Genomic DNA, 27,314 nt, shown 5'->3' with positions numbered 1-27,314 from the left:
ATTGTGCAGCACGCATAGAAACAGCAAAACGCCATTGATTGTTTATGTGCAGGAAGGTGTCTCTTCCTGCACATAAACAATCATTAAATAAAAATACATTTTGCAAGTTCTATGTGCGCTGCATTAAGCAGCACACGTAAAACTTTCAAAACACCATTTCAGATTGCTTATGTGCAGGAAGGGACACCTTCCTGCACATGGAAAATAATTCCCCACAACGAGGGCACCCTTGCACTTTGTTAACGGTCTAGCTTTCCGGCTATTATGGGACTATAGTGATTCAAGGCTGAGGGCGCCCCTAAGGCAAGCACATCTGCGCCCGGATCGCAACGGGCGGTGGAACCTCTGCATGCTTTCCACCAGATGTTCACCCCTTGTATAAACATACTAGGGACAAACTCATGTAACTTAATTTCTTAGGTAAGAATCCTTTATGTGCTACTCGAGTCACAAGTTATCACTGGCACTATTAAATACAGATTTACAAGCCCCTTGCAACACATTTTCGCCGCCGTTGCGTCACTTCTGTGACGCAGCGGCAGCGTAAACCATGCGCCATGTTGTGCCTTATTTACAATGCGACGCATCTAGGGAGACGCGTCACGTTGTAAAGCCCTGCGCCACATTAAGCTTGTGTCAGGTTTAATGTATGCAGGGTGGCGGTTCCATCGGAAAAAGCCTTGGAAAAGTGACCCAGTGAAATCTACAAGATTTCACTGAGTCACTTTTCCGACTCTGCTGCTGCGTCAAAACCCTGCGCCTGCTTGAAGCAGACGTAAGGCCTGACGCAGCATGTTAGGTATGGGCAGCCCCTGAGCATTGCTGGAGTTGCGTTGCGCTTGCGACACAACTCCAGCAATGCGCCGCCCTTACGCCATCGGATGCATCACGCATCTGTTTATCTTTGCACCACGATGCGCCGCATTGTAAATGTAGCGTATCTGTGGTGGCTCAAGGGTAAACTTGCGTGACGCATCTTACCTGGCGCATCCCTGCTGATATGCAGGGATGCGCCAGTCCTTGTAAATCTGCCCCATGGTATGTAACCTTTTTCTCACAAATCATGGCACTCGCTTAAAGTGCACAATTCGGTCAGGCCCAAGTAATATAGCCACCTCCTCTGCCGCGTTTGTATGCACTTTGCTCAGCGCCAGATTACTAATGAAGCATATCATTGAACGTGCTGTGTTCATGGACACCCATAAGCCCGACATTACATTTATTAACAGAAACCTGGGCTGACCCTACTTCTGGCTATCCCAGCATTATTCTCCATCTTTAGATCAGGCAGAGTTGGTGAGCGGAGAGGCTGCCTGGCAATCATATATCGCGATCAACTCCCTTCCAACAGTACTTACTAACTCTGATGGCGTAGCACTTTTGTTTCAAATAGAATTAACAAAAAGCTACACATTTAAAGGACTATTACCCTATCATCCACCTGGTCCTAGAGATTCCTTTCTGCGGGCCCTTGGTCCACTGCTTGAATCAAGTCCAATTTCTTTGAACTTTACAGATGTAGGAGCCTTTAATGGTCTCTTAGAAAAAGATACAGAACTCATAGTGGACACCGTGGCCAGCCTAGGTCTCCTCCAGCTTCTGAATGTTCCTGCCCATGCTGCCCGACATCCGTTAGATGGTATTATCTGGGACAATCCGTTCCTGCGTTTCAGTGCTTCGTTATCACTGACATGGTCGGACCATAGAGCAGTAATCTTTGACATCAAGATTCCTTGCTCACATCTGAGTTGTGGGATTACCCCAACAGCCAGTGTGGGTCGAGCTTGGCAAACATTGATTCTTCTGAACTTAGCAGATTGTTGTCCAGTTCCACGTCCACCGCTGTCAAGGATCTTGAATCAGTGCTCTTCTTCGGTAGCCTCGGCTACAGACTCACTTGCACCTGAAAAGGTTTACACTAACTGGAGAATCACACAATCACAGCCTTGGTTTCCAGACAAACTCAGGGCACAGAAACAGCTCTGAAGGAGACAGGAGCGCAAGTGGAGAAAAATTGATGATCCATGAGAAAGAGAAACTTATACACAGCTGATTCTCGATTATAAAGCACTGATATTAGTGGGAAAAATAATACTTTACTAATAAAATACAAAATTTAAAAAAAAACTCTTCTAAAGAGCTTTTCAACACAGTAAAAAAAACTTGCCCACTTGCCTGAGAAAATTCAGCACAATTGTAGCCAACCCTTTTATAATACTGTATCTGGGTTCTTCCAGGCTACAGTGAGGGGTGTTTTCAATACATTTATGGCAAACAAACAACTAACCCTGGATTTTCAGGATGAGAAATGTTCCCTACCAGCCCGAAAATCCTAAATACTTTCTCCCCACTCAATATTGAGCAAGTACTGAGCCTACGCACGTCGACCAATCAGACTCTCCTCTGGACCCGTGTCCACCAAAGATTACACATCTTGCTCCTGAAATTATAAACTCATCTCTTGTGGGAATCTGCAAGGAGATCATCAATACAGGCTATTTTCCTATTGGACGGAAAGAGCCTCCGTTCTTCCATTCTTAAAGAATCCCAGCCTTAATCCACAAGACCCTAGCAGCTATAGACCAATCTCCCCTCTTTTCCAGATAAAGTTATGGAAAAGGCAATGAATCTTGAACTAACCTCATTCATACATGCTAATAATCCTTTGGACTCCACACAATTTGGATTCAGAGATTCTCAAAGCAACGAATCAACACTAATTGTTGCCTCAGAAGTACTAAGGGCAGCACTTGAGAAGGGAGGCAAGACCCCTTTTATCCGGTTGGATCTCTCAGCGGCATTCAATATGGTCACTCGCAACTTATTGATTGACGTTCTTTTCAAACTAGGCACCAGGGGGTCTGCTCTTACTCTCCTGAAATCTTTCCTTTCTGGGGAGGAAATTTGTTGCAATGAGCAAATTTGCTTTGGATGGATTCCATCTGCCATGTGGGATGCCCCAGGGTTCTTCTCTGAGCCCTATTCTTTTTAATCTATATGTCAACCCACTGGCCATGCTCATTAAATACTTTCATCTCCTGTGCTGACGATACACAAATTGTGGTCTCAGTATCCAACAATTCGGATGACACAGCGATCCAACTTAACAGCTGCATGAAGCAGATAGACAATTAGATGAAAATCAATCGTCTCAAATTAAATTCTGAGAAAACTGAGGTTTTTCTCCTGGACCATGATATCTCCTTTGGAACACTCAACTGGTGGCCACAAGAACTGAGACCACTGCCAACTCCAGTGAAGAAAGTCAGAAATCTAAGGATACTAGTTGACAACAAGTTGTCATTTGGAGATCAGGTTAATACCTTAACTTCCTCAGTTTTCTTCACTGTGAACATCATCAGGAAAGTTTGTCCTTTCATCCCGGGGACCTTCAGAAAACCGCAGTGACTGGAACACTCTCTTTCTGAATGCACAACACGGATTCCTCCGCAAACTACAGATACTGCAGAACGCATCAGCCTGTCTCCTACCGGGGATCCCTAAACTCCAATCTGCATCTCAGGCATTTGTCAAGCTTCACTGGCTGCCTATCAAGAAACAGAGTTCAAAGCACTGTGCACAGCCTTTAAGGCTTTACATAAGTCTGGCCCTGAATACCTGAGACATACATTTGTTTGGTATACTCCTTCCGGGGTGCTTCACTCCTCTAGAACCACATACAGGGTTGTTTCCAAGTTTAAACAAGCCTCTCGGGGATGGGGAATCTTCATAACGGGCACTGCTAAACCCGGGAGCTGAAGGAGAGCCCAAATCTCCTCTCCTTCAGGAAATCCTTAAAAATTTGGGGGCATACGAGCAACAACCGGAGATAATTATCGCTAAGCGCACTTAGCGCTAGGATAATTATCGCCGGCTAGCGTGGATTTTTATCGCTGAGATAGCGTGCTATTAGCAACGCTTATCTCAAAAGCGATAAAAATCCTAGCATTAACTGCCAAACGTGAGATGATCGCTGGAAACCCAGTGATAATCCCACGAAGTTTGGCGATAGCTTGCTGATAGGGCCTCACATACTTAGCCATGATATCCACCTTCCATAGGATATCATGGCTAAGTCAGTTTCAAAGCAGGCGTAAGGAAAGTAGCGATAACAGAGGTTATCGCTACTATTCTTGTCGCTATGCTCCTTTGCGTGAGGCTTGATAATTGGAGAAATGTCGCTTAGCAACATTTCTCCCGTTATCCTGGGGAGGAACGCACACTTTGCATGTCATTAGAGATGCAAAGATGGGCGTTAGGAATTCAGGCGCTAAGGTAAGGTTTCACGCGATAGCGTGACCTTGCTAATATAGCGATAAAATTATCGCCGCTTTTCGGCCGAAAACGGCCACAAAAGCGGCGATAATTTTCTTTCGCCGCCTTGTAGATATGCCCCTTGACTCTTTATTCACTAACCTATCAGTCTTTCGCTGGGAGTCCGAATGAGGGACCGGTGTTGTTATCGCCAGTGTCGGCACTGACAAGGACCTGAGTTGTATTTTCGAGACGATTTGACCTCCTTGCAACATAGGATCTTAAGGAATATATAGCATTTTTGGAATCCTTGGATCGTCGGACACTGATTGAGTGGATCAAGACAAAGATACTCTTGCCCTGACGAAGTTCCTTATGGAACGAAACACGGTGGCTGATGTCCAAATTTTAAATTGAAAAATTAATAAAGAATATATTTTGGAATATACTCGGAATCTTCTGACCCCGTCTTGGTGCACAGTCCTTCTTCCTTTGAATCTATCTATCTGGTCTCCAGTGGAATAAAAGTGCGGCATACTCCGGACGTGTTTGCACAGACATTTTATGATTTTGTTTATTTAGAAACTGAGGTGCTGAGCCTTGGTCAGCCGCATTTTGTCATTTCAAATTGAACCTATCAGTCTTTACCTTCAGCCAAAAGCAGCGTCAAGACGCCTCGGGCTATCAAGCAATTTACAAAATTTACATCAAATAAAACCATTCAAACTCATATATTTTAAAAAGTGTTTTCATATGCGACAATGAAATAAAAAGAGCTCTGGTGAAACTAAACATTTGCCTAAGACTACACAGTTTAAGGGGAAGCCCCAATTGTCCAGGTTTCTTGGTTTCACTTTGCAAAAATCAGCCAATAAATGGGGATCCTTTTCTGTTTCCTTATGTTAAGACTTTGTTTTTACCTCTCTGTGCATTTTCTTCAGTTTTTAAAATACATCGCCAACTCGATCTGAAGGTTATTGTAGCGCTTTACTCAAACACCTGGGGGCAGATTTACAAGCCCCTTGCGAGACAATTACGCCGCCGTTGCGTCACTTCTGTGACGCAGCGGCGGTGTAAACCATGCGCCATGTTGCGCCTTATTTACAACGTGACGCATCTAGGGAGATGCGCCACGTTGTAAAGCCCTGCGCTACATTAAACCTGCGTCAGGTTTAATGTATGCAGGGTGGGCGTTCCGTCAGAAAAAGCCTCGGAAAAGTGACGCAGTGAAATCTACAAGATTTCACTCAGTCACTTTTCCGACGCTGCTGCGTCAAAACCCTGCGCCTGCTTGAAGCAGGCGTAAGGCCTGACGCAGCATGTTCGGTATGGGCAGCCCCAGAGCATTGCTGGAGTTGCGTCGTGCTTGCGACACGACTCCAGCAATGCGCCGCCCTTACGCCATCAGATGCGTCACGCATCTGCTTGTCCTTGCGTCACGATGCGCCGCATTATAAATGCGGCGCATCTGCAGTGGCGCAAGGGTAAACTTGCGTGACGCATCTTTCCTGGCGCATCCCTGCTGATTTGCAGGGATGCGCCAGGAAACATAAATCTGCCCCAGGAACTAATAGGCATGGAGAGATGAAGTCATTTGCCCAGAATCCAACATGTTGACCTGACGCTGAGACTTGAAGCCGGTTCCCCAGTTCCACATTCAGCAGCTCTGACGTGGCAGGCAGAAGCCATATGAAAGATCGGCTCGTTGTGGGCTTGAGCTTCCAACAGGACCTCGAGCAGAGCCTGGACCAGGCTTCAGGCTCGAGCCTGTTTCGAGCTTTCAGGGGCTCGCCCACCTCTAGTCATTAGTTTGTTCATCGTTTATATAAACCGTCCAATCACCTGAATCAACTTCAGCGATAACTTAGATATATTTCCTAATCTAGTAATACGTTAATACGGTTTAAGTCCTTCTCTTCCAGTTTTTGCTTTTATTTTCTCCTTTTGCTTTTGTGTACCTATGTCTTCCTCTTTCAGTCTTTTTCTTTCTCTTTCCAGTCTTCTCCTCTACCTCATAGAGTTCATATTTTGTGTATTGGTGATACTTATTGGATTCTCCAAGTATTCTTCCCTTTATCAGTGGAGCAGAACCTTTCTTCCCTCTCTCTATTTCTCGTCCTGTCTCTCTATTTCTGATTTTCTTTTGGTCTTTGCCCTTTTCTTTCTCCTTTTCTGCTCCTCACTGTAGGGGTGATCCCTAGAAGATCAGGAGCATGTGTTGGATTCTGCAGCTTTCATCCTTGCTTCAGCCTCCGGGTGCACTGTGGCTCTCTCTGATGCCAGGCAGGGGTACTAGAGGCTCTCTCTGATGCCAGGCATGGGTACTAGAGGCTCTCTCTGATGCCAGGCATGGGTACTAGAGGCTCTCTCTGACGCCATGCATGGGTACTAGAGGCTCTCTCTGATGCCATGCAGGGGTACTAGAGGCTCTCTCTGATGCCATGCAGGGGTACTAGAGGCTCTCTCTGATGCCATGCAAGGGTACTAGAGGCTCTCTCTGATGCCAGGCAGGGGTACTAGAGGCTCTCTCTGATGCCATGCAGGGGTACTAGAGGCTCTCTCTGATGCCATGCATGGGTACTAGAGGCTCTCTCTGACGCCATGCATGCGTACTAGAGGCTCTCTCTGATGCCATGCAGGGGTACTAGAGGCTCTCTCTGATGCCATGCAGGGGTACTAGAGGCTCTCTCTGATGCCATGCAGGGGTACTAGAGGCTCTCTCTGATGCCATGCAGGGGTACAAGAGGCTCTCTCTGATGCCAGGCATGGGTACTAGAGGCTCCCTCTGATGCCATGCATGGGTACTAGAGGCTCTCTCTGACGCCATGCATGCGTACTAGAGGCTCTCTCTGATGCCATGCAGGGGTACTAGAGGCTCTCTCTGTTGCTATGCATGGGTACGAGAGGCTCTCTCTGATGCCATGCAGGGGTACTAGAGGCTCTCTCTGATGCCGTGCATGGGTACTAGAGGCTCTCTCTGATGCCAAGCATGGGTACTAGAGGCTCTCTCTGATGCCATGTATGGGTACTAGAGGCTCTCTCTGATGCCAGGCAGGGGTACTAGAGGCTCTCTCTGATGCCAGGCATGGGTACTAGAGGCTCTCTCTGATGTCAGGCATGGGTACTAGAGGCTCTCTCTGACGCCATGCATGCGTACTAGAGGCTCTCTCTGATGCCATGCAGGGGTATTAGAGGCTCTCTCTGATGCCATGCAGGGGTACTAGAGGCTCTCTCTGATTCCAGGCAAGGGTACTAGAGGCTCTCTCTTATGCCAGGCAGGGGTACTAGAGGCTCTCTCTGATGCCATGCAGGGGTACTAGAGGGTCTCTCTGTTGCTATGCATGGGTACGAGAGGCTCTCTCTGATGCCATGCAGGGGTACTAGAGGCTCTCTCTGATGCCATGCAGGGGTACTAGAGGCTCTCTCTGATGCCAAGCATGGGTACTAGAGGCTCTCTCTGATGCCAGGCAGGGGTACTAGAGGCACTCTCTGATGCCAGGCAGGGGTACTAGAGGCTCTCTCTCTGATGCCATGCATGGGTACTAGAGGCTCTCTCTCTGATGCCATGCAGGGGTACTAGAGGCTCTCTCTGATGCCATGCAGGGGTACTAGAGGCTCTCTCTGATGCCATGCATGGGTACTAGAGGCTCTCTCTGATGCCATGCATGGGTACTAGAGGCTCTCTCTGATGCCAGGCATGGGTACTAGAGGCTCTCTCTAATGCCATGCAGGGGTACTAGAGGCTCTCTCTGATGCCAGGCATGGGTACTAGAGGCTCTCCCTGATGCCAGGCATGGGTACTAGAGGCTCTCTCTGATGAAATGCATGGGTACGAGAGGCTCTCTCTGCCATGCATGGGTACTAGAGGCTCTCTCTGATGCCATGCATGGGTACTAGAGGCTCTCTCCGATGCCATGCAGGGGTACTACAGGCTCTCTCTGATGCCATGCAAGGGTACTACAGGCTCTCTCTGATGCCAGGCATGGGTACTAGAGGCTCTCTCTGATGCCATGCATGGGTACTAGAGGCTCTCTCTGATGCCAGGCATGGGTACTAGAGGCTCTCTCTGATGCCAGGCATGGGTACTAGAGGCTCTCTCTGATGCCATGCATGGGTACGAGAGGCTCTCTCTGATGCCATGCATGGGTACTAGAGGCTCTCTCTCTGATGCCATGCAGGGGTACTAGAGGCTCTCTCTGATGCCATGCAGGGGTACTAGAGGCTCTCTCTGATGCCATGCATGGGTACTAGAGGCTCTCTCTGATGCCATGCATGGGTACTAGAGGCTCTCTCTGATGCCAGGCATGGGTACTAGAGGCTCTCTCTAATGCCATGCAGGGGTACTAGAGGCTCTCTCTGATGCCAGGCATGGGTACTAGAGGCTCTCCCTGATGCCAGGCATGGGTACTAGAGGCTCTCTCTGATGAAATGCATGGGTACGAGAGGCTCTCTCTGCCATGCATGGGTACTAGAGGCTCTCTCTGATGCCATGCATGGGTACTAGAGACTCTCTCCGATGCCATGCAGGGGTACTACAGGCTCTCTCTGATGCCATGCAAGGGTACTACAGGCTCTCTCTGATGCCAGGCATGGGTACTAGAGGCTCTCTCTGATGCCATGCATGGGTACTAGAGGCTCTCTCTGATGCCAGGCATGGGTACTAGAGGCTCTCTCTGATGCCAGGCATGGGTACTAGAGGCTCTCTCTGATGCCATGCATGGGTACGAGAGGCTCTCTCTGATGCCATGCATGGGTACTAGAGGCTCTCTCTGATGCCAGGCATGGGTACTAGAGGCTCTCTCTGATGCCATGCATGGGTACTAGAGGGTCTCTCTGATGCCATGCATGGGTACTAGAGGCTCTCTCTGATGCCATGCAGGGGTACTAGAGGCTCTCTCTGTTGCCATGCATGGGTACTAGAGGCTCTCTCTGATGCCAGGCAGGGGTACGAGAGGCTCTCTCTGATGCCATGCATGGGTACTAGAGGCTCTCTCTGATGCCAGGCATGGGTACTAGAGGCTCTCTCTGATGCCATGCATGGGTACTAGAGGCTCTCTCTGATGCCATGCATGGGTACTAGAGGCTCTCTCTGATGCCAGGCATGGGTACTAGAGGCTCTCTCTGATGCCATGCATGGGTACTAGAGGGTCTCTCTGATGCCAGGCATGGGTACTAGAGTCTCTCTCTGATGCCATGCATGGGTACTAGAGGCTCTCTCTGATGCCAGGCATGGGTACTAGAGGCTCTCTCTGATGCCAGGCATGGGTACTAGAGTCTCTCTCTGATGCCATGCATGGGTACTAGAGGGTCTCTCTGATGCCCTGCAGGGTACTAGAGGCTCTCTCTGATGCCAGGCATGGGTACTAGAGGCTCTCTCTGATGCCATGCATGGGTACTAGAGGCTCTCTCTGATGCCATGCATGGGTACTAGAGGCTCTCTCTGATGCCAGGCATGGGTACTAGAGGCTCTCTCTGATGCCAGGCATGGGTACGAGAGGGTCTCTCTGATGCCATGCATGGGTACTAGAGGCTCTCTCTGATGCCATGCATGCGTACTAGAGTCTCTCTCTGATGCCATGCATGGGTACTAGAGGCTCTCTCTGATGCCATGCATGGGTACTAGAGGGTCTCTCTGATGCCAGGCATGGGTACTAGAGGCTCTCTCTGATGCTATGCAGGGGTACTAGAGGCTCTCTCTGATGCCATGCATGGGTACTAGAGGGTCTCTCTGATGCCATGCAGGGGTACTAGAGAGCTCAACCGCTAGGTTCCAGTGATCAAGGAGAGATCATGAAGAGACAGGGGATTCTTATGTAGGATTTAATCCAAATAAGAGCACAACCAGGGCATATGTCTACGTCATATCGTCTTCTCCACCAAATACCACGGTGCCTACTCCACCATTCCAAAATGGAATACCGAGCTGGGATTCAGAGCACGCGTCCTGCGCCCTGTTCATTACAGTGTTGTACAGAAGTAAACCTAACTCTTCCGTCCTCCTTTAGAAAAATAGGAAATATAAGAAAAAGTTACAATAACAAACGATAAACTAAATAAAATGCCAAATAATAAAAACAATAAGAAGAATTTGAATACATCTAAAATATCTGAGTGTAAAGCATCTAAATACTAAAATACAATAAATAAAAACAGAGACCAGCGAGAAGAACACAAACTCAACCCTTCCCTTCGGAAATATACTCAGATATCCACGCTGGCTTCTTGCGACTTGTGAATTTACTTCTTTCCTATTATCTTGTATATTTACTCCTTCAGAAGGAGAATTATTTGAGTTCCCTGAAACTTCCTCAGAACTTGCAAAGTTCTCAGCATGTCCCCTCTCTTCATATTCAGGTGCACGTTCCTCACTTTCAATTCCACATCACTTTCAAAGTCTCTGTACACATCAGAAAACTCATTATTCTAGATGTTTTTCCCCTTCAAGTATGGCGATCCTTTTCAGATCCCACACCCTTCCATTTCTTTGTCTTTTGCTGGAACAGCTGCATCGTGCACTGAAGCTGTTTTAATCCATCACATTCCACACTCACATTTGATCTGATTTGTAGCGGCATTCTGGATCAGAAATCTGCGGTTACGTTATCCTTGCCCGGAACATGGATTATCGTATCCAAGAAATCTTGAAGCCTCATAAACATCCTAGCTTATGAATGACGCTTTGATCATTCCTTCTGCGGTAAGTAACCCAACCAAGGATTTATGGTCAGCCCTAAGTGCACATTGTTTACTCCACACAAAGGGTCTGAAGTGTCCTAAACCCATACACAAGCTAAGGTTTCTCTCTCAATGACCGAGTACTTTTCTTCTGCCGGTGTCAGAGCTCTGGATGCGTACGCTATAATAGATTCTCCACCATCTTTTAATGTTTGAGATAAACCTGCGCCTGGCCCCTTAGAGCGAGCATCAGTAGTGGAGCTCAACAGTACGATTAGAATGAATCGATGGTAGATCAGTTCTTGACAGAAAGTCAGAATCACGTGAAGGTTCAGGAAAGTGGTGCTCGACTGCTCGTCGCCACTTTGTTAAGCGATCACGATGAGGCAAGTTATTCTTACGTGGGATTCAATCTGAACAAAATTGGCATTTCCTACCCGAAGGTCTCCTGAGCAAAATAAATGCATATTTTCCCTTTCCTTAGGCCCTGAAGCAGAAAGAGTTCTTAGTTTCCAAAGAAACCTGACATTGGTATTGGGGACCAGGCTGATGCGGACTTAGATAACTCTTCACCCCAAAGGTCTGCATTTGAATAACAAATTTAGAAAATGTACATAGAGACCCGGAAAGGATCAATCAATGACTGCACAAAATTAGTAATCGGCGGGGGAAGGCTGGACGCCCACTAAACACTAAATGATCAGTATTTTGTTCACAGCCCTCTTGTGACATCATGGCAGTACCGTTAGGTCAGTATTTTGTTGACAGCCCTCTTGTGACATCATGGCTGTCATGTTCCCAGTGTGTATCAGTTTATGTGGTGGACATGGACTTACCAGTGTTCGAAGTAAGACCACTTCCGCTTCCTCCAGGGAGCAGGGCACACAGCTCGCCCACACACTCCACTCTGGCTTCCAGTAGAAGAGAAGCAGCAGGAACCCACAGGAAAGGAGGCACCCGAGGACGCACGCGGCGACACGCACGCGCTGGGTCTTGTAACCGTGCATCTCCTGAGAAAAGAAGAGTGGACATGTTGACACTTTACAATTCAAGTATGTGCAAGAAACACCTCATCCTTGCACTTGGTGGCATTCTAACAGCAGCTCTGCCTGTAGTGTGACAGAGCTTTGCTGCTCAGCAGGGAAAGCTTTCACAGAGCCCATCACATTATCAGACAGAGGACCGAAAAAGTGACAGATAACAAGAATCAACTTTTAACATATTGTAATTAAAATCTCTACAAACATAAAAAATGCTTTTTGTCGTCAGATTCCCACAAGATATGAGTTTTCCTCCAAGTATAGGAACATTTAAACAAGTTTCTTAAGCTTTTACAAAATGAGTTACATTTTATTCTGGTAAATAATAATGTAAATTAGTTTTATATATTTATTTTAATTGTAGATCACAAAAAAAATAAGGTTTTCACAACTATTAACTTAGTTTTGAATTAAAGTTTCAATTCATTTGTTATGTTAATCTGTCTTATGGAGCGCACAATCACCTAAAGTTTATTGGTGCTAAAGAGACTAATAAAGGGAGAGTTCAGAGGCAAAGAAGAAGAACTAGGCCTGTTTAAGGAGCCATGTCTGAAGATTTCTGCAAAATAAAAGATAAAATTAATGGTGAAGATGATCAGGGAGTGAGTTCCATATTAATGGGGCTCTTTCTGCATAGCTGCTTCCAGCTGATCTCGCGTTCTATGCTTTGGAATGGCAAGAAACTTTTAATTTGAGAGCTTACGTTTCATGCAGGAATGTCGTTTTGCATTGTCTTATTTATGAATGTAAGGCAGCAAGATTTTGATTAAATGCCTTGTTTTACTGAGACCATCTTCAGCATAGATATGCATTTAGATACAACTGTCTTTACCTGGGGCTTTATGTTTAAGTGGCTGTACACAAGAGCAATCAGGCTTTCGACGGAAGGTTTTGGCTCCGTGACATCCCCGTTTCGGTCGGGCCCTGTACCTGGTGCCAGAGATTTGCCTTGTTTATCACTCTGACGATCTCTGTTTGTCTGTATTTAGCTTGAGGTGGTTGACATGCAACCACTCCCCAATGAGAAGCCTTGTGGTGTGATTTCCAAGTTGGGATGCTGACGTTCTGTCTACACGAAGCAGAATTTGCGAGCCATCTGCATGATCGTCAAGTCAAACTTTGTACGTCAATTCCGCTCCCGTGTTGACCGCTCGCTGTTTTACCATTGGAGCATGTAATTCGCGGGCTTGTTTTAACCAGCAAGATAATTCCTTCTCCGCTGGGTCTACTGCCTCGCTTATATAGGCACGATATGCAAATGAATATGGAAGATATGATGACCACACCTGCTCATCATAGCTTCCATATTCATTTGCTGCCATTCACGTATACATTTGATTTCTGAGCTGTTTGATGGTTTGTGGACATTTATAGGAACATCAACTCAGATCAGGTGATGGTGATGGTGAACCCATATGAAGGGTTGAACTATTGTGTTTAAGAGATTCATATAGTATGGCCAGATATAATCCAACAAGTGTCCTTTAATATGAGTGAGGCAAGTAATGTGTTGCAGAAGATTCAAGGACAACAACAAGTCCGCAAATTCATGATCTTTAATACTAGCAGTAGTGTCATCAATTCAAAAATTTAAAAATCCCAAAATTTGAGCCATTTGAGAATCAATTGTCACAAGAGAGCATGATGTTTCATACAATTGTATAGGAAAATTGAAAATGTATCGGAGGGGTGGTATGTAAGTAGACATGTAATGGAGCTATTTGGGAATAGTATCGTGAATATCAGCAGATCGAGGTCATTAATTGGAATGTTTTATAGTGGGATAGTTTGAATATGTTGATGTATGATTGGTGAGACCCCACCTCCTTTTATCAGCAAGCTCTAAATACTGTTCAAGAGATATTATTCTTCATGCAACGCTTCTAATATGTCACGTGTAGATTCATCAGTCAACTAATTTTTTATTACAAATTGTCCCTCTGCGGCAGTGCATTAGCTGCTAGAACGCTGACCTGCAAAATGGCGGCCACCCAGGAAGTAGCTAATATGAATTGCTCTCTCCAATGAGAGTGCAAAGGAAGTAAAAGTGCTAAGTACAAGTAAAAACACAGTACAGAAAAGTCACAGATTAAAATTCAACAGGTTCACACAGAAATTATAAGGAGTGGTGTTCTGCATCTGCTAAATCTATACCTCTCTCTGTTGTGTATGTACTAATATATTAAAATAAATTACAATTACTCTTTTGAAGATTTATTAAACAAACAATTCCTACCTAATATAAAATGTTTATATTTTTGAGTTATTTATTTAAAAAGTACTAACAAGTATGAGTAAAATTAAGTTATTTCTTTTTAAATAAAGTTATTTTCAAACAAAAAAGTTATTGAAATATTTTATGATAAAATAATGTTTATTTTTTATTTACACATAATATTTAAACATTCATTTAAATGGATATGTATATTTAAAATGTCAAACTGAATTAATTTACTTTAGGATTATTTCCAATGGGGTTCTATTTCAAGTCTCTGCCACCAATGCTTTCTAAGAGAGGGTGCGGCAGTGCCAGTGGTTGGCCATGTGTGATGCTGGACGCACTCCAAATCTGAGGTTCATTTGCGATGTTTTGGGACTTATCGACTGTCGTGATTTTAGAGGTGGCGTATAAGAACAGGAATGGGCTGCAGCTTAAAACCCCTCCTCCTCCCTTCCCAATTCCCACCTATTCAGCCGTGATTATTCCCCATTTAACCACCATTCTCGCGTCCCTCCCACATGTACTACAAAAACATATACATACGGGTTTGGATGCACCGAATTATAATGTATAAGGTAATGGAAGCTAGAGGCTGCAACATATTACAAAATACATGTAATGGAAGGTTTCAGCAATGTGTTGCTGTGTTTGTGTAATGGAAGCTTGTGGCAATGTATTACAGTGTAGGCGTAGTGCATGTGTGACAGAAAGTAGTGTCAGCATATTACAGTAAATGTGCAATAGACACTGCAGACAATGCATTACACACAGAGATACAGGTGTGGAACAGATTTGGGGGACTTCAACTTGGTTTAGGGGTGTAAAAAGTGCAAGTGTATGAGGTTGTTCCTAAGAGCACCAGAAAACGGATGAGGCGATGCCAGTGATGTAAACTGCTCAGCTGGGTTTTAATCTGGTTATGTGCCTTCGCCTGATCCACATAAGAAGAAAAGTTTAGATCCTCGTTAAGAACTATTGATCCCCTATCATATATCACGTGCCCTATTATATATCAGATGCCTAGTACAGAGCAAGGACTGAACTCACTCGAAGGTCCCTCCAAACAAATTAATTGCAACAAGTGCACCCGGTGGAAATCATCTCGGCGCTGTGCGCCAATGCGAGGCCGAGAGCATTTATTATCATGGCTGTCCCAAAGAAAAAAGGAGGAAAAAAAGCTACATTTAAAAAATGCATGAATATCAACGAATGAGTACACTTTCAAATTTAGGAAAAACATTTAATTTTTAAACACTGAAACAAAAATACACCGACTGTTAGACCTGTCGGCCTTGGGGTGGTCTTCCCTCCAACTTTTTGCCTACCTCCTCCATTTGTTCTGATCTCGGTTGTTGCTGGCTTTAGGACTCTGCCCCCTTTAACACTGATCACCAGTGCTAAAGAGCATTTGCTCTCTCCTCTAAACATGGTAATATTGGCTCATCCCCACCGTTCATATTTAGTTTGCTTGTAAGTCTCTAGTAAAGTGGCACTACATGTGCCCAGAGTCTGTAAATTAAAAGCTACTAGTGGGCCTGCAGCACTGATTGTACCAACTACTTAAACAGCCCTTTAAACATGTCTCAGGCATGCCATTGCAGAACCCGTGTGCACAGTTTAAACTGCCATTTCGACATGGCAAAATATACCTTTTGTCAATGCAAACCTTCCTTTTAATACATATGTCACACCTAAGGTAAGCCCTGGACAGCCTAGAGGGCAAGGTGCAATGTATTTGAGAAGCTGGACATATACTTTTAGGTTTTACATGTCTTGGTAGTGAAAAACTGTTACATTCATTTTTAACTGCTGCAAGGCCTACCTCTTCTATAGCATAACATTGGAAGTACCTTATTACATCATATAGGTGTAATTTCCAAATGGGAACAGGTACCCCTTCATGTTTGGTGTCTCTGGAATTGAAATCTAAAACCCTACATTATGATGAAGTCGGATTTTAAGTTATAATTTTAAAATACCACTTTCAGCAAGTGGATGTTTTCCTCCCTTAGCCATTAATTGCCTGTAGCCTGGGTCACATGATGGAGTGTAGCTGAAAGATGAGCTATATGTAGTCCTTCTAGACAGCCAGACTCTATAGGAAGCTTAGGTGTGTCTAGATGCTCCCCAACCAGCTCCTGGGCCCAGCTGTAGCAGGATCCTGACCCCCAAGTGGTGACCCTCAGGTCCTGGACCCTTGGTGAGGCTCAGTGAGCTTAAATCAAGCTTTTGGGCTCTTCATGAAAGCAAACTGGCCTGTTTGCACTGAGGCTGTGCCGTTTGCGCCGCAAATCAGCACAGAGCACCGCCAGCCTGTCTCTTTGCACAGCAGCATTTACCGCTCATGCGGAACCCAAAGCAACATCCCGCCTGTCTGCGATGCCCGAGCTAGTCCTCGCACCACGCCGGCAGCTTCTCGCTACACTCTCCTTGCTCCACATGGGTCTCTCCAATGCAAACAGGACTCTTGGCACAAAACTTGAGAAGTCATGCATGACTAATTTGGGACTGTATTCAGCCTGCACACTGTAGTAACGTAACTTGAGGGACCCCACCTGTAGGGTATCTGGTTGGGCCCCCTCTGGACTCAATGAGGGGTTCTCCGGCCACAGTAATGTGCTGAGGGGACCCCTAGGAGCTTGGGGGCCCTCATGCACCACGGGGGATGTGGGGTCATGTGTTACGCCACTGGGCCTGCCCTCCATCGCGGAAAGCTTGAACTTTTGACTTTGACCCAGTCTAGCATGACCAGATAGCCACTGTTGGAGCGTTGTGCTTTTAGGTGCTATTTTACACTTTATTCTTGAAAAATTCCGGTTCTACTGATTGGATTTCTGTTGTTTGGTCTTGTTTTATTTATTACATTTTGCTCTATTTTTCTAACTTGACGTGGGATCGTTTTGTGTGATGTTTTCACTGCTTTGCTGTTTAAAGAGTTGCACAGATACTTTATACAATGCCTCTAAGTTAAACCTGACTGCTCTGTGCAAAGCTACCTGGGGATTGAGCACAGGTTCATTTGGGGTTTGCTTGTGCCTTACCCTGACTAGGATTGTGGGTTTTGCTGGACCGGGGCTCACACCCTGCATGTACACATTGTTGTTTAAATAATATAAAGTCTGTGCTAAACAGAAATGTAAATAAAGCTATTGATTAAATGACAGAGCAAAGTAAAAGTAATATTGCCAAACTATTTAATCCTACTTTGCAGAGCACCATGGTGCTCCCAGGCAGTTGCTCAGCAGTCGCGGGACCCACAATCTCATACTCCTGTACGTGAAATCTGTCACAAGTAAGGAGCGAGGCTGCTCTGCACTGGAAGTCAAGGATGCAGCTTATGCAGCTCAGACTGTTAAAAGAGGTCTTAGCCTGTGCCTCGGGAGTTGTAAAAAATGTTTACAACTTGTGGAATCAGGTCAGACATGCTCAGCTCTGGGGTGTCTGAATTCTAACATTACAATTGTGGACAATGCCAAGAAGCCCCCCCCCCCCTGCCCCCCCCCCCACTTATCCGGTGTGTTGAATCCTCACAGCATCAGTGGAGGGGGGCTTCTTGGAGTCCATAGGAGCTGCAAGGGTCGATTAGTGAGGCACGGGGGGTCTGTCTGGGAAAGGTTTCCCTCCTTCCGTCAGCGGTAGCAGCTCTGGCATGAGGTCCGCTGGACATACATTGTGGCCTTCAGGGCCAGCGTCTTCATTGGCAAAATGAACATTCAAGAGTGGCCCAACCCCTCATAATCAGGGGCACCACTCTGGGATAGGCCATGTGCACAGAAGGAGGGAAGGTCACAGCTCCGCACACTTTAAACCCCTCCCCTTCAGGCTGCCCACCTTCGCCAACCTCAGGAGAAACAGAACTAAGGTGATGATAAAAAGTGGGGGGTCTCCCTCTATTCCTGCAGACGCTTGCTCTCGCACACTGATCCCAAAGCATAAATGGGGATATAATCCTCCCCCCCACTGATGTGCAAATTGATCGAGGTCTCATGAATGAAAAGTTAGCTGCCAGGACCTCAACAAGCTGATCAGTGTCCCTGGTTGATCAGTTCACTAAAGTGTAGAAACAAATGGCCTGACCTATAACAATGAGCGAGATGACCCCACGTACATCTAGACAACCAGAAAAAGAAGTCTTCTGGGGGGCTTTAAAGGATGAGGGGGTGACAGGTTTCGAGGAACAACTTAGGAACGAGGTTAGCAAGATTACTTGTGAATGCCTCCCTGGTCAGATGACAGCGGGGGGGGGTCTCTAGTAATTGCCAATAGTCCCACTGCAGGGGGTGAGAGGAGGACAGATGAGAAAGAACAGCTTGTAAACAGCAGGTAGAACCACCACCACCAATGCAGGGGCGAGATTACTCGCTCCAAACTGAAGCCGGAGTGGACAGATCCTCTTTCTCGATGTAGGTTGAAGCAAACCCAAGCCACTGGCAAGGACAGCACCATTCCAAACCTGCCTTTCTTGTGGCTAATGCTACTGACGATCCTAAGGAAGGCTCCGCATGCAGTGAAGGTCCCAGAAAGGTAGAGGCACAAGATCTGCCAAGAAGCGCTAGAAGGATGAGGCCCCGAAGGATGACGTAGAAGGACAAGAGTGGGATCTAGGAGAGCAGACTCAGGATGGCCAAGATCCGACGAAGGATAAAATCATAAGAGAGAGTGTGTACGTGTGTCTGGTCCACAAAGGCAATACCATGGGAAGCTCGTCAACTATCGTCATGCCAGAATGCGAATAAATCCAGGGTCTCATCCAAAAATAAAAAGCAACGCAGTATAATCAACATAACCAAGCAGAAGAGGAACAGCAGCAGAACACCAAGCAACACAAAGACAGCATTTGAATACCACCAAAACACCACCCAAAGAACATCAAGAAAACATGTTATGAGCCCCAGGACACCAAGCAAATGATACCAAGACAACATCTACTCCATTTGAATATCACCAATGCAACTGACAGTAAGGAACTGACTAAACGCCACCAAGGCCCCACACATAGAATACTACTCCCACTACTATCAATACTAGTAGTAGTAATAATGGCAACTATTAAAAATGTATACAGGGCTTTATATCAGAGTCAAGAACCCTCTGAGATGTCACATTACATAAACCAGGTGCACACTGAAGGCCCAAAAGCAACACTTATCAATAAACCAATCAAAGCAGGTGGCCTAAATATGTTCTGGCCCCTGCAGTCAGGCTTGGAGAGACTGGTTACAGCACCTCGGGCCAAACCCCTCGTCTGCAGCCTCAATGTCCCACTGACGAGCTCTGAAGGCGAAAAGGACAAATTAGGCTTTTGTTCCTTCACACAAAATGATGAAGGCGCTGGATGGTCCTGTTTGTTGACGCGGCTGAGAGACAAAGTAAAAAGGCATTAGAAGCTGTCCTAGCGACAGAAGAGGCGCCCTGGAACTAGAAACCATCTCTGATAACAGAGACAGCTTGAGCAAGCAGGAATACAGCTCCATGGCTTCACAAAACAAACCCAAAGGCAAAAGACACAGAAACATCACCTGGACATGTCCAACTCTGAGGCAGAGGCCATATATCCAGGCCTTTATAAGGAAGATTACAAGAACCTGAAAAGACCCAAGACTATACCAGTATCAAGGCAGCCAGGCAAGACATTCAAGAAACTTCCCAGAACACTGCGGAAAAATCTAGACATCAACCCACGTCATCTTTTCAAGAATGAGCCCAGGACTGCGAAAGAGAAAGGTATTTAGGACGTTTTAGGGGGCATATTATATGCCCCCAACTGAGTTAATTCTCCAATGAACCAGGATATATTGTTAGAAGAATTATTTCCTTTCTGATCTGCATTTTACAAAAGCAATGGGCTGCGCCTTTCTTCCGGAGGCAGAAAATTTATTCGTTGAAGAATTTGGTAAAAAGTGGATCTCACGCACACACCTATGCAGTGAAAACATTATATTTTAGAAACGATACATGGACAAAATCATCTGTATCCGCCAAGGGACACAACAAGAACCCCATGCAATGAGCAACTTGGATCAATCGTTGATCGGGAGACGTATCATTTATTTTCAGTCAATAGCAGCGCTGTGAAAAACAAAAGAGTGCGTGAGGGTCTTCCGCAAGCCGGAATCACGCGCTGCCTTTACAGCGCAGTCATTCGAACAAACGCCTCTTCGGTATGCCTTCATTCCGCACGCAAGTCCAGGTGCGCAACGCCCATTGGGCTCAAAGGGCTTCAGCCCCCCCCCCCCCCCTCATGTGTGTCAGCCCAGCTGAGACAGCCGCACCTGAGTACTTCACAGGTCTTTAAAAGACCATGTACTGCTAACGAGGCTTTGTTGCGTTTTCACCCCTTCTTAGAGCCCCCCTGCACCTCCACTCTGCCCATTGCTGGAAGAATCAGCCCCGCCCCGCCCTGCCCCGCCCCCCACGAAATCTGGCTCTAGTTGCGCCTCTGCGCAAGTCATTGTATGACATGCATTAGGGGGCGCTGGATTTTGGAAGAGGTCAATTTACTATTCCAACTCCAGTATGTGCAACAGTAGGGAAGGCGCTGGACTTTAAATCCAACACCATTCCACGAGTGCGCCCCCCTAAGGCCATCCGTTATAACTTGCGTGCTGAACAAATGCGTACCAAAGACGCAGCTGGAGTGTGCACGCGGAATTACACAAATAAAAGTTGGTGACTGTGCAAAAATGCTTAATTTGTGATCGTTCCCTGAATTGCAAACATCCCCAAAGTTTTAAAAGTAGAAAACTCTCCGCCTCTTGTGGTTGGAATTTGTGTTGAAAATGGCTGAATTGCCGATTCCATGGTCTGCAGATGTTTAACCACCAAAGCCCCTCTGTACATCTGTCCATCGGACACGTTGTGGTGACGTCAGCGTGTGCAGAGTAAGGATGCTGAGTCCGGAGCCCCCGAGTTTGACGTCAGCGTGTGCAGAGTAAGGATGCTGAGTCCGGAGCCCCCGAGTTTGTCATTATTCGAAGAGGCTCTGAAAGTCCCCCTGCTTCAGCGATCCCTCCAGGTCTCCGTGGGAACCACGGGGGGGCCGGGGGCACAAGTCGACCCCAGGCCTCGTCTTTCACGACGGACAGACAGATTCGCATCTCACTCCGTTCCCAAAAATGTCGACTGCATTCCGAGGAGTTGGGCGCTTCCTGCCAAGGTCGTGTTCCCCGTGGTCCAGGGTCGCTTTGCACACTCCGTTCCCTCAGCAGCCGCGGTGATGGGGCCCATCATGGACAGGTGCGCTGGCTCAGGCAGAGACCAGCCCCCCCCGGGCCCCCTGGGCCCCCTGGGTGATGCGCCCAAAGTTAATACAAAGAGCTCGGAGTTAATGCCTGACTTGGAGACGACAGGAGCAGACATGCCAGCATTCCGAGGCCGGGGAGCGGCACATTTGGGATAAAAATGGGGGATGTATTTTGGGGGAATTTTAGATATATACAGGTCTTTTTGAATATATATAGATGTATAAGATGGAAGAGGAATGATGGGGGTGAACTCATTTTTATTGCGGGTGTCTTTAATTGACAGCTCTGATTTTACAGTAAAAACACAAATTTTAACCTCGTTTTGAACGCTGTACAGGACCCGAAGTCAATGTTATCTTAAAATGCTGTTTTTTAAACATTTTAATGAAATATTGTGTGTTACGGAATTTATGTATGTCTATGATCATGCTATTGATCGAATATATATATCTAAATATATATATCTATATACACACACACACACACAGATATATATATATATATATATTTTAAGGAGCACGCCCTTTCACTTCCTTCGGCGTAAAAAGAGACCACAAACTCCACATTTAATAGTGCGATTCCTTTAATCCTCAGTTTCCTGGTCATAACACGTTTCGGTCACCGAGTGACCTTGATCATATATATATATATGGGGGAAGATTTATGTTTCCTGGCGCATCCCTGCAAATCAGCATGGATGCGCCAGGAAAGATGCGTCACGCCAATGGCCAGGGTCGGACTGACCATAGCGGGCGTTGGGCGTTTTTCCGGGAGGCTGGAAAGGTGGGGGGGAGTTTTGAAGTGGTGGGGGCGGTTTTGTTATTGGGGGCGGTTTTGCAGCAGTGCTGCAGTATCGGCTGCCAGTAACACAAGCATTTGCAATGCAACAGGTCTCGCATTTACATGAGTTTGAGTTATTGGCATTGTAAATGACAATGCCTTTTATTTATGTTTTGGTTTTGAAAACATAAATAAAAAGCATTGTCATTTACAATGCAATAGCTCAAAATCGCGTAAATGCGAGACCTGTTGCATTGCAAATGCTTGTTTTATTTTTGGCAGATTTTATATAGCGCCAGCTCGACCCGAAGGTACTGGAGCGCTTTACATGAGCACCAGTTACTTTACACAAGGACACATTCATTTTTGGTAGGCACGGGGAGTTTAAGTGATTTGCACAGGATGTTGAGCTGACGCCCTCTAAAGTCGGCAGCTCTAGCCGTGAGGCTACATCCTCCCCGTTCTTCTCACCCTCCTCTTGAATGCAGGCGCACACTGCACGGGGAGCTCTAGCCTGCCACACAATATTTCACAGGTGTTAGACCTGTCAGCCCTAGGGTGGTCTTTCCCTGTGTTTTTGCCCTTGCCTCATTTTTTTCCACCCACTTTTTCGTTGGCCTTAGGTCTCCGAGCGCCTTCCCATTGCTAATCAATGCTAAGGTGCAGGTGCTCCCTTCTCCCAACATGGCTGCCACAGGCCCCTGCTACTGCGGAGTGGTCTTTTTAGTAGCACCCTAGTTGCCAGGAGCTGGCTGGGACCCTAAGCATTGTTGCCACACCAGCCCGCCTTTTTCTCCCCTAGTTAGACTAGGGAAGCTCCTGGAACCTTCTAGAATAAGGGCGGGGTCTGCTTTTGCCGCCTTAGAGTGTGGCCACCTGACCTGGGCATACATAAGGAAAGGAGGGAAACTTTTTAGTGAGTTGGGGCGACGCTAACCTGGGGGAACCTACGCAGGAGACTTAGGCGGTAGGGCCTAGTCAGGGACCTATACCACTGGGAGTGACAGGGCTTAGGTGCTGCCTTCTAAGCTGAGTGAGGAACACTGGACTAGCCCACTGATCTGGCCCGGCGGGAGGGGAACACAGGGACGACCTGCAGAGACTGACTAACCTGCCTTCAGTCACCAACACAACCCCACCCTCCCTCAAGAAACCAAATACTAAGGGCGAAGGAACCAGCAAGCGCTGAAGAAGACCTCATAAATTTACCTCAGGACTGCTGGGGGATCGACCAGGTATTAGCGCTGTGTCACCCCTGCGCTCCCTGAATCCACCTGGGGCCCCCTGTACTGATTTGCGACCGTCATGTGTGGCCTGCCCTGCCCGGCCTGCCCTGCCCGGCCTGCCCTGCTCACCTGAGGCGCTGCAGTCAACCTCATCGAGGCAGCCCGGTGCCGCCGACATCTCCAGGGCCCCCGGGAGAGGTGCGGGGCCCCACCATCGCCGTCGCGACCGGGGCGCCCCCCGACGTGGGCCCAGTGGCTGGTGATCCCCCATCGACGGCCCTCGGCAAGGAGAGGGCCGCCGGACGCAAGATTAGGCCGCACTAGGCCCGGAGGCCGCCAACTCCGTTCACGTGACGGGGGCGTCCTTCCGGACTCCGCCCCCGCCACAAGCCCATTGGTTCACCCAGCCGCGCCCCGCAGACCGCGCTGCCATTGGCGGCTGCGGGCGCGCCTTTCTCGGGACCTGCGGGGAGTGGTTCCCGGGCCCCAGGGATCAGCGGAGGGCCCGGAACCGGTTCCCCGCCACCGCTGGGGACTCGGCTGCATCTGGACCCACCGGGAGCTACCGCGCAACCCTCCGCATATCCCGGACACCGCCGGAAAGCTTTCCCAGCTGGAGGGAGGGGCTCAAAGGAGAGCGAGCCCCCCTCCCTGCCTGACATCCACCGCAGGGGCCCCGAGGGGGCCGAAGATTCAGGTAACCCCCGGGGAGGAGGACGGAAGGCCGGAGGGAGGCCCTGAGCTCACCCCTCCCCCGGGGTAGATTATCGTTGGGCCCTGTTGGCCCCCACTTGCCCCAGGAACGGGGATTAATCCGCCCAAGGCCCGATCGGCTCCTACTCTCTGAAGGGCCGATCGTTCCCCTGATGAATGGGATATTGTGGGCCTAAGGAACTGGTGGTCGCTAATGCTACTATGATGAACGGAAATGGTTACTGACCGAAAGTTAATACTCACCTAAAGAAATGCTGATTACTTGCCTTAAATGACATGTTCATTCGTGCTGAAACGCTTCAATGGAATGCCATGTTTAGCGCTCTAATGAGATGCCCTGTTTAGCGGTCTAATGCAATGCCAGGTTTCGCGCTCTAATGAAATGCCATGTTTTGCGCTCTAATGAAATGCCAGGTTTAGCGCTCTAGTGAAATGCCATGTTTAGCGCTCTAATGGAAGGCCATGTTTAGCGCTCTAATGAGATGCCCTGTTTAGCGCTCGAATGAAATGCCATGTTTAGCACTCTAATGAAATGCCAGGTTTAGCGCTCTAATGAAATGCCATGTTTAGCACTCTAATGAAATGCCAGGTTTAGCGCTCTAGTGAAATGCCATGTTTAGCGCTCTAATGGAAGGCCATGTTTATTTCTAGCGAAATGCTTTGATGAACACCTGACTCTGATCTAGATAAAAGCTATTTGATTTTTACTCAAACTCACGGGTGTGGTGTCAGTCATTGCGGGCGTTTCCTGTCTCAGTGGATGTGTGTGCTGTATGGTCACTTTACACCTAAGCTTTCGGGTGCCTACCTGCTCGCGCCAAGCTACCCCCTGGGGGACTGGTTACCCCAGTTCCTACAACAGGAAATCTAGACACACTGCTCCTCTGACCGGAGCCTGAGCTTCCCCCAGCGGGGCAGCCTTGTACCTCCTGTGCCGTGCATGCATCCAAAATGTCTTGGGGGCTAAACACGCATGTGAGGGTGTCACCGCCCTCCCTGCAGAAAGCGTCGAGGAGCCATCCTAACACAGTCAGAACTCTCATGGAAGCAGCTCCTGGTCGCAAGCGTTGGTCTCTGGAGTGGGGGTGAGGAGGGAGGTGTTGATGTTAACATTTAAGGTGACTATAAATGAGTGAAGCTCGGGTTTTGCAGGGTTAGTGAATCACAAATGAGTGGAAATGAATGCCACACATAAACATTACTGCCCTCTCTAATGAAGGTGCTAACCGTCCCTTCATTATGCCTTTGGGCATTAACAGTGGCTAGTTGACCTTTCTCTTTATTGTGCTTGGGAGGCATCTACACTTGTTAAGCTACCACCTACCCGCTCCCCATGTTAATTTGCCTTCAGTAGGAGCTCATTAACAGTCATTAACAGTAGCTGTCAGTTATGAACAGACCGGCCCCATTTCATATCTTCGTCACTCGTTGAAGACACCCGTCCTCGAGCAAGCCTGGCCCTTGCCCCTACTCTGCACTTCCAGTGAACTTAGAATACAGGCAAACAATAGGGGATCACGACACTCCGAGCCATCTGATGGGCTCAGCCAGTCTAGGCGCTTGAAGGAGGGTGGGAATGTCCGGTTACTTCCCGGTAATATTCATTACTCCGAGTCGTAGACCTCCCCGTCACAGTCCCAATAGCTCCTCCCACAGAACTTCCAAGCAAAACTCCCTTAGCCCATCGCTATCCTCCAGGCCACTCCCACATCCTGTGGCTCATAACCCCTGACCTACTGCAGCAAATCCTGTACCACCAAGCATAAGATGCCGAACAGGGAGGGAGGGATGGGAACCAGGACTGTGACGGGGAGGTCTACGACTCGGAGTAATGAATATTACCGGTAAGTAACCGGACATTACCTCCTCATCAGACCTCCCCGTCACAGTCCTTAACGCATGAGCAGATACCAAAGCAAGGAACGGCTTCACCAAAAAGCAGGAAACAAACTTCAACAGCACAAGTTGAAAGTCACCCCACCTGAACAGAATGCAAGTCAGCGTCTCCAAAAACAGCAGACCCGTCAGACCCACAACCAATGAAATGGGACAGAAGGGCAAAAGTAGAACGGCAAGCAGCAGCCCCAGTAGGGCTTAGACAGACGCCCCCTGAAAACCAGCACAGGAAGGAGCCCCCACACCGACCAGCCACACACTACGCCCCCAGAGCCCACCTCAGCCACTGACCGAGAGGCACACCAGAGGGCACCAGACCCCGGCCATGCTAGGCAATGGCCATAAAAAGATAAGCCACCCCACGAAAAGGGGAGCACAAACCAAGGACACCACAAGAGCCCGAACAACATCCAAACAGAGCAGTTGCACCACAAACCCCGAAGGAGGAGTAGGACAAAACACAGGCAGAACCAGACTGTCCGATCAGGCAAACGAGGAGGGACCCTGGAAACAAAGGAAGGAACCGATCTGAGAACGACCCGAACCAGAAAGGAAATGCCAAAAAATGGGCTCAGAACAAAGCAAGGAGCCCAACACCCCATGCCGAGGTAAAAGCGACAAGAAAAACCAGCGGGATCGGCAGAAACGCAGAGACCCCGCCACCAGAGGCTCCAAGGGAGCAGGCGGGAAGCCCACAGCATCCAACGGAAGACCCCAACCAGGCGGAAAGGACAGGATCCGGGGACAGAAGAGGAAATAACACCTTAACAATAGGGACACCAAAGGAACAACATGCGCAGAGGCCAGACCCCGAAAGGCCCACACTGCCACCCACCGAGCCTGCAAGGAGGACACAGCCAGACCCAAGGTGAAGCCAGCATCCAGGAATCCAAGCCACGCACTGGAGCCACCGTCAAAGCAGACTAGCCCCGATCCAGACACCAACCAAGAAAAACGGCACCCAACGCCGAGTATAGGAAAGAAGAGCCAAAGGGCGCCGGGACAGTTGGAGAACGTGAGCCAACCCGTCAGAAGCAAGCAGACTAGACAAGCCCTGGACAGAGGAGGACACCACAGGGGAATAGGAACCACCGGCAACAGCCAGCAAGGGCCCACCACCAACCTCAACAATAGCGGGAACCAAGGCCTCCTGCTCCAAGCAGGAGACCCCATGAATACAGAAGCCCGGTCCAACATGACTCGCAGCAGGAGCTACGGAAGCAAGGCCATCGGAGCAAGGCGTACCGCAAGCCCCCCCCCCCCC

General features: G+C 47.9%; 1 protein-coding gene across 2 annotated transcripts in view; it reads right to left on the bottom strand.

Moving 5' to 3' along the window:
• Nucleotides 1-27,314, bottom strand: part of LOC146788634 (putative cation-transporting ATPase 13A4) — a 330,096-nt gene that overhangs the window by 261,891 nt on the left and 40,891 nt on the right. For both annotated transcript variants that reach the window (XM_085635820.1, XM_085635821.1), the window contains exon 2: nt 11,766-11,939. In XM_085635820.1, the coding sequence (XP_085491946.1) occupies nt 11,766-11,939 (174 nt within the window). The remainder of the gene's footprint in view (nt 1-11,765; nt 11,940-27,314) is intronic.

The sequence above is a fragment of the Triturus cristatus genome, chromosome 11 (genome assembly GCF_964204655.1).
Source record: "Triturus cristatus chromosome 11, aTriCri1.1, whole genome shotgun sequence".
Lineage (NCBI taxonomy): Eukaryota > Metazoa > Chordata > Amphibia > Caudata > Salamandridae > Triturus > Triturus cristatus.
The sequence above is the reverse complement of the archived record's forward strand: the minus strand, read 5'-3'. Positions and strand labels throughout refer to the sequence as shown.